The sequence below is a fragment of the Phyllostomus hastatus genome, unplaced genomic scaffold, assembly GCF_019186645.2.
Source record: "Phyllostomus hastatus isolate PE091 unplaced genomic scaffold, TTU_PhHast_1.1 phas_scaffold_1674, whole genome shotgun sequence".
In the NCBI taxonomy this organism is placed as follows: domain Eukaryota; kingdom Metazoa; phylum Chordata; class Mammalia; order Chiroptera; family Phyllostomidae; genus Phyllostomus; species Phyllostomus hastatus.
The window spans coordinates 348658-362947 of NW_025334011.1; the positions used below are offsets into that span (position 1 = coordinate 348658).

The 14290-nt window shown below is 34.6% G+C and overlaps 1 protein-coding gene across 1 annotated transcript in view; it reads left to right on the plus strand.

Annotated features, from left to right (window-relative positions):
* Window positions 1–13896, plus strand: part of PRR27 (proline rich 27) — a 52196-nt gene extending 38300 nt beyond the window's left edge. Inside the window, exon 3 of the mRNA XM_045857700.1 lies at window positions 13354–13896. Coding sequence (XP_045713656.1) covers window positions 13354–13896 — 543 coding nt within the window. The remainder of the gene's footprint in view (window positions 1–13353) is intronic.
* Window positions 13897–14290: the final 394 nt, after the last annotated feature.

Genomic DNA, 14290 nt, shown 5'->3' on the forward strand with positions numbered 1-14290 from the left:
GTTTGGCCTACCATATAGATGGATAGAAAGTCATGTCTGGTCTAAACTCTTACCATGGGGCAGACTCCTAATGTGAATTCATCTAGATGGTTAAGTGGGGAGAAGATTCTCTTGATCCCACATGGCCTCAGTTGCCTCTAGTTCAAAATAATCCTCATACTACTGAGGCATATCTTGGGATGGCATGTTTTGAACCCCTACAAAAACATACATCTTCCAAATCCCTTATGAATGGTATCAACAAATGAAAAAAAAGCAAAAGTAAATAAGTTGATGCATGTATGGATTATAGGAAAAAACTCTAGGAGGATGAACTTGTCCAGAGAGGCTATAGGGATGAGGAAAGTTAAAGTGAAGTGGATCAGGAAAAAGGAATAAAGATAAAAGTTATGCCATGCCTGGTGTTGCTCAATTGGATGGAGTGTTGTCCCATGAAGCAAAAGGTTGTGAGTTCAATTCCACATCAGGGCACATGCCTATGTGGTGGGTTAGGTCCCCAGTCAATGTGTATACAAGAGGCAATGGATCGATGTTCCTCTCTCTCTCTCTCTCTATCTCTCTCTCTCTCTCTTTCTCCCCACCCCCTTCCCCTCTCTCTAAAATCAATAGGCATGTCCTTGGATGAGGAAGAAAAAAAGATGAAAGTTATTTGAGCTTAAAAATTTATGTTAAACATTTGGTTGTGATGGGAAGACATTAGAGGAGTTGTCACAGGGGGGTGGCATTGTATGATATGAGTCTGGTGAAAAGATTTGAAAATTGGAGACTTTTCTTTTTCAAACCATTCTTTCAAATTCTTCTTAGCCTCACTTCCCTTTCTTGTTCAGGCTGGACTTTTATTTTCAGAAGGAGGTAACATATGACATATATTTTGAAAGGGGATAACAGGTAGAAGTTAAGAATTTTTCTTTGTCATCACAGAACATTCCATTCCTTAACATTCTGATTATACTCCATTCTCTCTATTCCCTGTTAGCCTCACTTCTCTTACACAGCGCAGACTTAATCCTTGATTATTTTAAACACAGTCTTTGTATAGCTCTTCTGTCTCTTTTTACCTAGTCCTACCTTAAAAACACTGTAAACTTGATTTCTACCTCCGCCGCATCAAACAGCTGAATTCTAAAGTAAGTCTCTTTTTTAAACTTTGTTGATCAGAGAAGACTGCTTATCAGGCTCTGTCTTGTTGGCATTAGAGTTAGCTGCCTTTTTCAACTCTCTTTAAGCTCTCAACTAATCTCACTAGAAAACATTTCCCCCTTACCTCATTGTCAACATTGACAACATTGACTCCATTAAGCCTAAACTTTATCCATCTCCCTCATATGACACTTCAATAATTTGATAATCTCAACATAACTTTAACTGTTTCCTTCAAGTCTCAAAGCATGTGGGACTTAGCTCTTAACTTAGGAGGCATTTGCTCTTTGAGTTAAGAGCTAAGTCCCAATAGCTCTTTCAGTGCTTTTGAAATTTTCTTCTGTAATCTATCATTTTTAAATATGTGGCAAAGGTCATAATGATGATTATAATATCTATGACTGATTGAGTAGATATGTACAGGGTAACATATTTGTCTTCAACTATTAACATTACTATTATATTACTAATAACTTAATATTATACCTTGAAATTATAATAGAAAAAGAAAGCGGCCTCAGGGGCACAATTTTATTTGGACCTATTGAATAAGACTTACTTCCTAGTAATTCTTATAAATTTACTTTAGCTTTTTCTTCTAAATTATTTGAATGGCCTCCTCTTCTTTCTCCCACACAACCACTGATGTTCTCCAAGTGTCTGACCTCAGCCATTTCTTTTCTAAATTCACATATTTTTCCTGTATTTTTTAAGTTCTCTAATTCTTTCTCAAGCTGTGTTCAGTCTACTGATGAGCCAATCAAATGTACTCTTTTTCTGTTTGTGAACCTTTTGATTTCTAGAATTTCCACTTGTTTCTTCCTCATAATTTTCATCTCTGTGTTGTAATTACCTATGTGATCTTGCAAGTCTATCTTATCATTAGGATCTTCAACATTCATCAAAATTATTTAACTTCCTTATTTGAGAATTTCAACATTTACATAAAAAATCTGACTCTGGTTTTGATGATTGCTTTTTTATCTACAGACTTTTTTATTCTTTGCCTTTCTGTGTGACTTGAAATATTTTACTGAATGCTGAATGTTATAGTTCAGTCAATAATGAAGTAAATATTTTTATGCTTGTATATGAGCACTCTTTTCCTTCTGTGAGGACTTTAATGTGTGTGGAGAGGGAGGTTATTAATTGACTCCACAGAGAGAAAATTACATAATTGGAAGAGAGGATTCTCCAACTCTTAACAAAAACTACACCCACTATTATGATCAAAGAGGGCATCAAGCTACGTCACTTCCCATTACTTTGATTATGACTTAAACGTATGACTTGCCAGCTATGTTTTATCATTTCTTTTTTTAAAATTTTTTTAAAGATTTTATTTATTTATTTTTAGAGAGGGAAGGGAGGGACATAGAGAGAGAGAGAAACATCAATGTGCGGTTGCTGGGGGTTATGTCCTGCAACCCAGGCATGTACCCTGGCTGGGAATCAAACCTGGGACACTTTGATTCCCAACCCACTCTCAATCCACTGAGCTATACCAGCCAGGGCTTATGATTTCTTATTTGTTATTACATATAAGTAGAAGTATTTTGTTGTCAGTAACAAACTCACAAGATAAAAGGGCTCTTCCAGGTTTCAATATTTTTCTAATAGGCAATTATATTTATAACACTTACATAGAAAGAGACATCAAACTTATTTTTAAAGTATTTATGTTAATCCATTATATTCCATGCTTAACATAAAATGAAAGATTACTTCATCACACTTTCTAATTGATACCTAATTCTGTCAAGTAATGAATATTTAAAGGTGAATATAGGAATTAAGTTTAATGTCACTTCTAAATTTGTTTTTTACTGTCATATTATGGGAACTTCCTCATTTTTATGGTTCTCTGAAATGAAGGAATCTACAGCCAAATAAGTTAAATTAGAAAGTTTTTATTGTGGTCAGATTTGATGTTGATTTATTTCAAAACAAAATAAATAATTAAATTAAGGACTAGTTGTATATACCCCTGGAGGAAAAAGAGTGAGGCACATTGTCCAGACCTAGACCAGCATCCACAGCCATTAGTTTTCAACCTGAAAAAAAGGCTTTCTGTTTTGTTTTTTTCATATTAAGATGCTCCCATTTTAAAGATTCTCTACCTGGTCTCAGTTAGATAAACTTTGAGGGAGTGCCTATGAATTCATGGCATATTTATATTCTCTCCTGGTTTTGAGAAGTTGGCAGCACAGGGTGTCATGTAAGTCTAATCCACACACCTGAATTCTCACTTCAAGCCTATATAAGAGGACACTTACCAAAAGAATTTGTTTTTCTCTATGTCTGGACTGGATTCTAGAATTCACATAAACTCTACAAGAATGGGTTTCTTCAACTTAGGAATTCTCATATTCTTCTGAAGAACTGAACAATGGGGTCAAGTAAGCCCATGTCACTTACAAACTATTGGAAGGGAAAAAAATGAAAAGGAGGACAAAGTATTGTTTAGATGGGACATGAATGTTTTGTTACTTCTAGAACATTCTAAAGTACAAAATGATGAGTGATATATGAGTAGAAAAATACATTGAGACAATGAGATGCTGAAGAAAAACTTTAAATGTTGATAAAGCAGGGATTTTTCTATTTCTCAAGTAATTTTTTCAGGATTCTACAATTCCATTATTTTTTGTTAGCTGTGAATTATTCTGACATAAATGGACACCTTGTTTCTGTATATTCTTTGTGAAGAAATACTTTCTCACCTTTAATGAATTGCTAATGCATTAGAGCTTTAAGAAATTAATAGTTGTTAGCCCTGGCTGGCGTAGCTCAGTGGATTCAGCACGGGCTGGGAACCAAAGTGTCCCAGGTTCGATTCCCAGCCAGGGTACATGCCTGGGTTGCAGGACATAACCCCCAGCAACCGCACATTGACGTTTCTCTCTCTCTCTCTCTATGTCCCTCCCTTCCCTCTCTAAAAATAAATAAATAAAATCTTTAAAAAAAAGAAATTAATAGTTGTCATACATGGATAACAGTGTGGTGATTGTGGGGGGAAGGGGTGGATGGAGATGGAAGATGGTTAGGAGGAATAAATGGTAATGGAAAAAACAATAAAAATAAATTAAATAATAGCTGTCATATGAAAAAAGTTAAATTTAAGTAAAATATGCTTATTGGATTATCCATAATAAAATAATTTAAGCTGGTATTTTTTGAACAACTTATCCAGAATTTTTAAAAGTTAATGTAATTTTTATTTTTTACATTGTTTTATTGTATTTTTATTGCCATTTATTTTGATGTCCTTTTCAAAAGGACATCAAAAAAGGTGAATGTGCATTTTTTATATTATCTCTTTTATTTGTATTTATATAGTTATAGATCATTATATATAATCAAATTCATAGGTTTCCAAAATCATAATGGTGTAAGGGATTCTTCTAAATTATAATATGGCAGTTGTTAGATGTTTATGAGAAAATATGACAGATTCTCATGGTACATTAGATAATTTGCCCAATATATCTGAGAATATCTGACCCCAGCCTATTAACCTTTCTATTTCAGAAACCCAAATAGAAATAAAAGTAATGATTTTAGAAAGAAGATCAAAACCTCAGCTAACTTTCTATTGATAATCTAGGTCATGTGTGCTCTATAATGAGATATAGACTACTTTAAAAATAATTGGACTATATTAGGAATAAAACATCTTCTTTAAGCACAAATTCATAATATTTTTGTTTCACTACTTAACCATTTTTAATTTTCTTTTTACAAAAATGTTAAAATATACTAAAAAGAAATTTATACACTATAAATAATTTTAGGAGAATTCATTTGATTGGTTAATTTATTTTTTTTAATGTTTGTCTATAATATGACTCATTCTAAAAGCATTTAAGGCAGCTTGCAAAATAAATAAGACAAAAGTTTAAAAGACTATGCAAATATTTTGATGAGGGAACAATGAGACTAGGTTAAATAACATAAATTCAGAGATGAAGTAAGCATCCCTAAATGAGGTACCTTGTAGAGTTCTAAAAGTGGGCATGATATTTGACCTTGAAATTCCTGGTAGGTAACAAACAAAAATAAATGCAAAATCAAGAAATAGACAATAGCAGTATATCTGAGACATGAAAATATACCGATAGCTCAAGAAAATCCTAGGGGCTGGACCCTGTCATAAATATCTGCAGAGATGGAATGAAGCACAGATTTTAGCCTATATATCTTTATAACATAACAATAATAAGCATGTTAGTATTTTGTTTTAATTTTCTCTAAATAAAAACCATCTGTGTGATACCAAAGAACAGTATAGTAAAAACCATTCAGTATATGGTCAAAACCATCTTAACAGGTAAGCAAAATGACCCAGAATAAAAAATATATTTTGAGAAGTGGATGAACTTTGAGAGCTTCCTCTATGAATATAATTTTTCTGGCCTGCATAATGTTAAAAAATGGGCAGTAAAACATAAGCAGTCTCATTAAAATTTGAATTTTTTTCATATTTTTATTTATTTTTTATTGCTGTTCAAGTACAGTTGTCTTCATTTTCCCCCTACCACTCCCTACTACCCCAGCCATCCCCACCTCCCACCCTTGATCCTACCCACCTTTGGTTTTATGCATGCATCCTTCATACATGTTCCTGAAAACCCTTCCCCCTTTTCTCCACATAGTCCCCTCCCACCTTCCCTCTTGTTACTATAAGTTTACTATTAATTTCACTGTTTCTGGTTATATTTTGCTTGCTTGCTTTGTTGGTTAGGTTCCACTTATATAGATGAGATCATATGGTATTTGTCTTTCATTATTAGAACATATTTAGCACACAAGTAATACATTGTCATTTCACAAAAAAATTTTAGACTACAGCCCTGGCTGGCGTAGCTCAGTGGACTGAGCTCAGGCCGCAAACCAAAGCATCGCAGGTTCGATTCCCAGTCAGGTCACATACCTGGGTTGCAGGCCACGACCCCCAGCAACCGCACGCTGATGTTTCTCTCTCTCTCTTTCTCCCTCCCTTCCCTCTCTAAAAATAAATAAATAAAATCTTTTAAAAAAAATTTTAGACTACAGAAGATAAAACTGAATTAAGAAAACTGCTTTTTAAAATCACCCATCAATTAATTAGAAATATCCCATTAAATGCTTTAGTTATATTTAATATTTTAAAATCTATTTTGCAAAAGATCATAAACATAATATTATTGTTAATATTAACATGCTTATGGAAATTTTTTCACACTTTGAGATACAAAATGATGCTTTAGTAATACAAAATAATGCTTTAATAAATGTTTTGTATATACATTATTTTTAATGTAGAGATGATTTATATTTTTGAAGAAGACAGAAACCATATATTTAGTAATGAACTAACTAGAGATTAGTTTTACTTTCTCTGAAAAAAAATTGAGCTAATCCAGACATATACCTGAATATATGGCTGCCCTATGATTTCTCAGAAATAGATTTTAAAAACAGTGATCAAAACTCTAAAGGTACCATAGTACATGGTAGCAACAACTTTAGAACTAGAAATTTTTCCAAGTAGGTGATACCAATCTTTAAATGAATCTATATACTTAAAATATCTTTATAAAACAGCCATTAGAATTCCTACTTTTAAGCAATTTTATTTCCTGTTAATCCCTCTAAGACAAATTAATTGCAAAATGTAGCCCGAGGTAATTAAATCAGTTGATTTACACTTAATTGCTGAAGGGCATCTGCAAAAAAAAAAAAAAAAAGAAGGAAAGAAAGATAATTTTGGATGTAGTGTCATTGTTAGGTCATGCTGACAGTAGTTAAATAGTGATACCAAATTTTCTGTTAAGGACCATACTAGTCAGACTAATAAAGCCATGGGTTCTTTTGTCTCTCTCTTAGGATAAGAGAAATAACTAAGAGAAATATTGTGTATTTTCTGAAACAACCAATTTATATTAATGTTCATAGGGTCAATCAAAATGAAGATTCTACTTTTGGCTTGCATTGTGTGTGTGGCTTTTGCAAGGAGGGTAAGTAAATGGACTTTTAAAATTGTAGTAGTTGTAGTATAACCACCAAACAATTATAGACAAGGGTTTACATTAATAATATGCCACTAAAGTGTTGATGATACAGCAAGGCATGTCAATGGTATGAGGTTTGTTGTGCCAAACTTTCAAAATAAATTTTGATAGCCCAAACAATAAACTTGAGTTATCTGAAAATAGATTAATAGCAAGGAAAAGAAGTGAGTTCAAAAATGCATTGGGCTGAAGAAGATAAAATTATAAGGAACAAGAATACCATGTAGGTCATTTAGTTTATGTCTTCAAATTATAGAAAGCTGGACTGGGTTTCCTCTGGCAGTGAAGTCTCATTGCTGGGTTATTTATGTGTAAATTAATAAAAGTAAATGTATACAATGACCTTCAATGTACTGTCAATAGATGAGACTCTAATATAAGAAATGGTTGATGGAAAATTCTTAATTCTCATTTGTAAAGTGAAGAAAATTATGACGCCTACTCTACCTTTTTAACAACTGTAAATGATGATTTTCCTACACCATTTTTATTCTTATCATATGCTATGGTGTATAATCTGTGGTGAATTCATAAAATACATTGAAGTTTAACTGCAGAACAATTGGATATACAGTCCTTTTGCATCTGTAAAGAGGTGGCAACAGACCTACTTCATACATACACACAGAGTGCAACCAAATCCAAAGAGGTGAAAGAGAACAGCATAATAATATGCATGAATAAGAGATTAATTTTTAGATGGAAAGATTCACACATATGTAGAATATTACAAACCAAAATCCATCAGCCAATGTAAAACTTCCTTAGACAATTGTCTGGGTCAAAACATATAATAGTAATAATAATGATAATAACAATAGTATACAAATAATTTATACTAATGACTCTCATATTTTTAAAAAATATACCAATAAGGTTGTACAAATTCTTCAGTGACATAAAGTACTGGGTACAAATGTTTTTAAGTAAATAACCATAATGAAATATTTTTTTCTTTGTTTTAGAAGCGTTTCCACTTCCTTGGTGAGGTAAAAAAAAAAATTCATTTACCTATCACTATTTGTTTTTACCTTAAAGAGTGTCTTACATTTTAAAACTGATTTATTTACAGTACAATTTTGTGACTACTAATACTGTTAAAATATCAGTGCTATTAATCTCTTCTTATTTAATACAAAAAATCTTTATGGATTACACATTTCTGTTTAACATATTTACCATAAGGTCTTTACTTTTTTCAGTGAGTAAGAACCTTAAGTAAGTGATACAGTTTTTGCTATGCCAAGTTTTTCTCCTCATGGCTCTATAAAGTTTTATTAAAATGCACTAAATTTATTTCAACAAACTAAGTGATAAATCCAGGAAGGCTTTGCCTATATGTTGCCTGTATGAAAGATTAGAGCAGAAGGAAGTACAATATCATCTAGGAACTACTAGCAGGAGGAGTGTGTCCCAAAGAATTAGATGACTTCTGTACAGAAAATAACCTTAAAGTATCTCAATGTAGAAGACCAAACCATTCATCAATTAATTGATGTTAGACCTTTTTTACTTGTTACTTTTGCCACAAATTACAATGATAACAGAGTGCTAAGAAAACTATACTTGTACCTAATCACAAGTGTGTAGTACCTAAACATAACACTCTAAAATAGAAAGGCCAAGAAATATGGTCTGGATGTGCACTTTTTAGTTTGATGGTATTTGTGACCTAATACCATCAAATTAAAAAGTTTTTGCAGAGCAAAGAAAACCATCAACAAAATGAAAAGATAATGCACTGAAAGAATATATTTTCCAATGATACATCTGATAAGGGGTTAATATCCAAAATGTATAAATAACTCATACAACTCAACATTAAAAAAACAATTCAATTAAAAAATGAGCAAAGAACCTAAATAGACACTTCTCCAAAGAGTACATGCAGATGACCAATAGGCATATGAAAATGTACTCAACAACACTAATCATCAGAGAAATGCAAATTAAAACCACAATGAGATATCCCCTCACATCTGTCAGAATGATGATCTGTCAGAATGATTATCATCTCACATCTGCCAGAATGATTATCATTAATAAATCAACAAACAACAAGATTTGGAGAAGATGTGGAGAAAACAGAATCTCCTCTGCACTATTGGTGGAAATGAAGATTGGTGCAGCCACTGCAGAAAGCAGTATGAAGTTACCTTAAAAAATTACAAATGAAACTACCTCATGACCCAGTAATTCCAGTCTGGGAATTTACCTGAAGAAATTTGAAACATGAATTTGAAAGAATATATGCATGCCTATGTTCACTGCAACATTATTTACAATAGCCAAGCTTTTAAAGCACCCAAGTAGATGAAAAAAGTAGATTAAAAAAAAAGCTGTGGTACATTTACAAATGGAATACTACTCTACTGTAAAAAGAAGGAAAGTTCACCTTTTTGCAACAGCATGGATGGATCTGGAGAGTATTGCACTAAGTGAAATGAGCCACTCAGAGAAAGACAAGTACCATATGATTTCACTTATATGTGGAATCTAATGAACAAAATAAGCTAACAAACAATATAGAAACTGACATAGATAAAAAAACAAACTGACAGCTGTCAGAGGGGAAAGGGTTTTGGGGGGCTGGGTGAAAAAAGGTGAAGGGACTAAGAAAAAGACTCATAGACACAGACAATAGTATGGTGATTCAGCAGGAAAGGTGGGGATAGCTAGAAGAGGGTAAAGGGAGATAAATGATAGTGACATGGGGTAGTGAACACACAACACAATAAAGAGATGATGTATGATAGAATTCTACACCTAAAATCTCTATAATTTTATTAACCAATGTCACCTCAAAAAAATTTAGTTTTAAAAATTGGTCATTGCATAACTACTTTGTAAGAATTTATTTAGAATAACAAGACTATTCCACACTGTCATAAGAAAACTCTATTGCTTAGACATTGAAATAAAGAACAAACTGACAGTAACTGGGGTGAGGAGAAGGATAATAGGGGATAATAGAGGAAAGGCCATCAATGAAAATGTATAAAGGACACATGGACAAAGCCAAAGGGGGTAGGTTCAAGAGTGGGGGGTGGGGATGGGTGGGGTGGGGGGCATGGTGGGGTGGAAATGGAGACAAGTGTACTTGAACCACAATAAAAATAAAGTTAAATTAAATTAAATTAAAGTTAAATTAAATAAAAAAGAAAACTCTACTGCTTAAAAGTTTAAAGTCACTCAATGAATTTTGTCAGGTATAGCCACTGTGAATCTAAGTAGTGTTCTAAAGAAATATATATTTTAGTGCCATAAAATTTAAAACAAGTATTGTTTTCTTGGCTGTTTTAGACATTTCTCTCATCCAATGAAAAGAAAACATATGTCATATTTGCTTATACTTTAAGAAATTGAAATGTATTTTACATCATCAATTTTTAAAAAACAATATTTTCTATCTAATATTAAACAATTTAACATTATTACTGTTTTCTCCCTAAAAGCTATGATATAAGAACATGTTCTCTTTTCTTACTATAATAGGCTCATTTAAAAATAAATATATAAATGTAAGCATACCTATATTTCTATATGCTGCAATTTTTATTCCTACTGATACTCTAGTTTCACTGTCAGCTCATTAGGTTAAATTATTTTAAATGAGCTTTAATTATATAGACTTCTTTGGAATTCTGGCTAAGATAGAGGCATAGGTAGATACACTTTGCATCCTCACACAACCAAAAGAAGGACAACAAATTTAAAAACAAAAAACAATCAGAACTGCCAGGAAATAGAACTGTATGGAAGTCCAAGGACCAAGTAGTTAAAGAAGAAACATTCATCCAGACAGGTAGAGGACAGAGACAGACAGGCAGGGCAGAGAGGATGCACAGCAAGGCAGCTGGAAGACTGGGAAGGCAAGGCAATAGCTGGGGGCCCCACATTTGTGTGTGGATAAACCAGGAAGAACAACTGGGGAGCAACACAGACTGTGAAACCCAGAGTTCCAGCCTGGAAAACTAAAGCCTCAAAAACCTCTGGCTGTAAAAAACTGTGCTGATTGCCATGGTGGGAGAAACTCCCAGCATCACAGAAGAGTTCACTGAAGAGACCCACAGGGTATTAGAATGTACACAAAACCTACCCACCCAGGAAATCAGTACCACAAGGGACCAATTTGCTTGTGGGTATTGGGTTTGTGATTGAAAGCGGGTGAGAGCTAAGCAAGCAGCATTGTTCCCTTTTGGATCTCTCCCCAACATACAGAGCCACAACATGGTGACATGGATTGCCCCACCCTGGTGAATACCTAAGGTTCCACCCCTTACTACGTGACAGGCATGCCAAGACAATGGCAAGAAATATGGTCCAAATGAAAGAACAGATCAAAACTCCAGAAAAACAACTAAGCAACAAAGAGATAGCCAACCTATCAGATGCTGAGTTCAAAACACTGGTAATCCGGATGCTCACAGAAATGGTTGAGTATGGCTGCAAAATAGAAGAAAAAGTAAAGGCCACGCAAAGCAAAAGAAAAATATACAGGGAACCAATAGTAAAGGGAGGGAAACTGGGACTCAGATTAACAATTTGGAAAACAAGGAAGAAATGAACATTCAACTAGAACAGAATGAAGAAAGAAGAACTCAAAGACACGAGGAGAGGCTTAGGAACCTCCAGGACAATTTTGAATATTCCAACATCTGAGTCATAGAGGTTCCAGAAGGAGAAGAGGAAGAGCAAGAAATAGAAAACATACTAGAAAACATAATGAAGGAGAACTTCCCCAATCTGGCAAAGGAAAGAGACTTCTAGGAAGTCCAGGAAGCTCAGAGCATCCCAAAGAAGTTGGACCCAAGGAAGTACACACTAATGCACATCATAATTACATTACCCAAGTTTAAAGATAAGGAGAGAATCTTAAAAGCAGTAAGAGAAAAGGATATGGTTACTTACAAAGGAGTTCACCTAAGACTATCAGCTGATTTCTCAAAAGAAAATTGCAGGAAAAAGGAGGCTGGAAAGAAGCATTCAAAGTCATGAAAGGCACGGACCTACATCCAAGATTACTCTATCCAGCAAAGCTATCATTTAGAATGGAAGTGCATGCCCTGGCTGGTGTGGCTCAGTGGATTGAGTGTCAGCCTGTGAACCAAAGTGTCACTGGTTCAATTCCCAGTCAGGGCACATGCCTGGGTTTCATGCCAGGTTCCCCAGTAGGGGGTGCTGTGCAAGAGACGACCACACACTGTTGCTTCCCTCTCTCTCCCTCCCTTTTACTCTCTCTAAAAATAAATAAATAAAATCATTTTTAAAAAGAATGGAAAGAGAGATAAAATGCTTCCTAGATAAGGTAAAATTAAAGGAGGTCATCATCACCAAGCCCTTATTATATGAAATGTTAAAGGGACTTATCTAAGAAATAGAAGAAGATCAAAACTTTGAGCAGTAAAACAGTAACAAACTCACAGCTATCAACAACTAAATCTAAAGAAACAAAAACAAAAACAAACTAAGCAAATGACTAGAACAGGAACAGACCCACAGAAATGGAGCTCACATGGAGGGTTATCAGCAGGGAACGGGAGGGGAAAGAGTGGGGGACAAGGGGAGAAAAAAATAAGACAACAGTAATAGCATAATCAATAAAACATACTTAAAAAGAAATTTTATCCTGGCTGGCGTAGCTCAGTGGATTGAGCGCGGGCTGGGAACCAAAGTGTCCCAGGTTCGATCCCCAGCCAGGGTACATTCCTGGGTTGCAGGCCATAACCCCCAGCAACCGCATATTAATGTCTCTCTCTCTCTCTCCCTCCCCTCTCTCTCTTCCCCCTCTCTCTCTCTCTTCCTCCCTCCCTTCCCTCCCTAAAAAATAAATAAATAAAATCAAAAAAAAAAGAAATTTTATTATACAAATAAAGTTTTTATATCATAAAAAGATATTGTTCACAAAGAATGCAGTGTTTTCCAAAATATATGAAAACTGGTGTGGCTCAGTGGATTGTAAGCCAAAGGGTTGCTGGTTCTCTTCATGTTCATAAGTGGTGTCTATTATTGATATCAGCCTTAAGACAGAGACTTAACTAGAATTCTTTCTTTAAAAAGTAACATTCATTCATTGTACATCACCACAGTCTTAATATGAGTATTAAATAAAATAGACAGAAACAACAAATTTTAATTGGTTTCTTTGCTTTTCCTTTAGGATCACCCAGTTAACCCATTTATGGATATTCCTTATCCCATGTCAGAGAATAATTTCCCTCCTCCTGGCTCTCCTTCTGAGAATAATTTACCCAAGAACCTTGGGAATCCTAACACTGATCCAGGAAAATCTGAATATCCCTGGATTCTCAGTGCTCCTAGAGCACCCCTCAACCGCATTCCTAGTTTTCCCACACCTACCTGGTTGGATGCGCCTCGTCAGAAGGATTCCTCTGTCATTCACACCTCAAACAGACCTATAAGACCTTTTGTCCAATCCAGTGCAGTTGACCCCATAAAGTATGTAGCTAAGCCATCTAGTGCACCCCTGCCTCCTGCCCCAGCATGTGCGATTGAGCCTGCTGGAACCCAGCCTGATGAAGTGGAGCGTGCTCTAGCCCCACTTGCTCCAGCCCCACCTGCTCCAGCCACACCTGCTCCGGCCACACCTGCTCCGGTCACACATGCTGCCCCAGAGCCTTATTCTTCTACTTCTCTTGATCCGGTGGGTTGCCTGAATCTTACTCCCGTAATATATTTTTAGGACAAGAAAAGAAACACAGTCTCTCCATTAGTGAACACATCAGCTTAAATATTTTGAATAGCTTTATTGAGATGAGTGCATACAACAAACTACATGCACTGAAAGTATACACTTGGGTAAATTTTGTCTTATGAATACATCTAAGAAAAAATCACTACAATACAGACTATATCCACCAGAGTCAAAAGTTTCTTCCTATTCTTTATAATCCCACCCACCCCTTTCCTACCCCTAATCTATTTTCTGTCACTACAGATTGGTTTGCATTTTCTAGAATTTTATATAAGCATACTCTATACAGTATACTCTTACATCTAGCTTTTTCTACTCAACATAATTATGTTGAGACTTACCCACGTAATTCAATCTATTTTTTGCAGAGTATTATTTCATT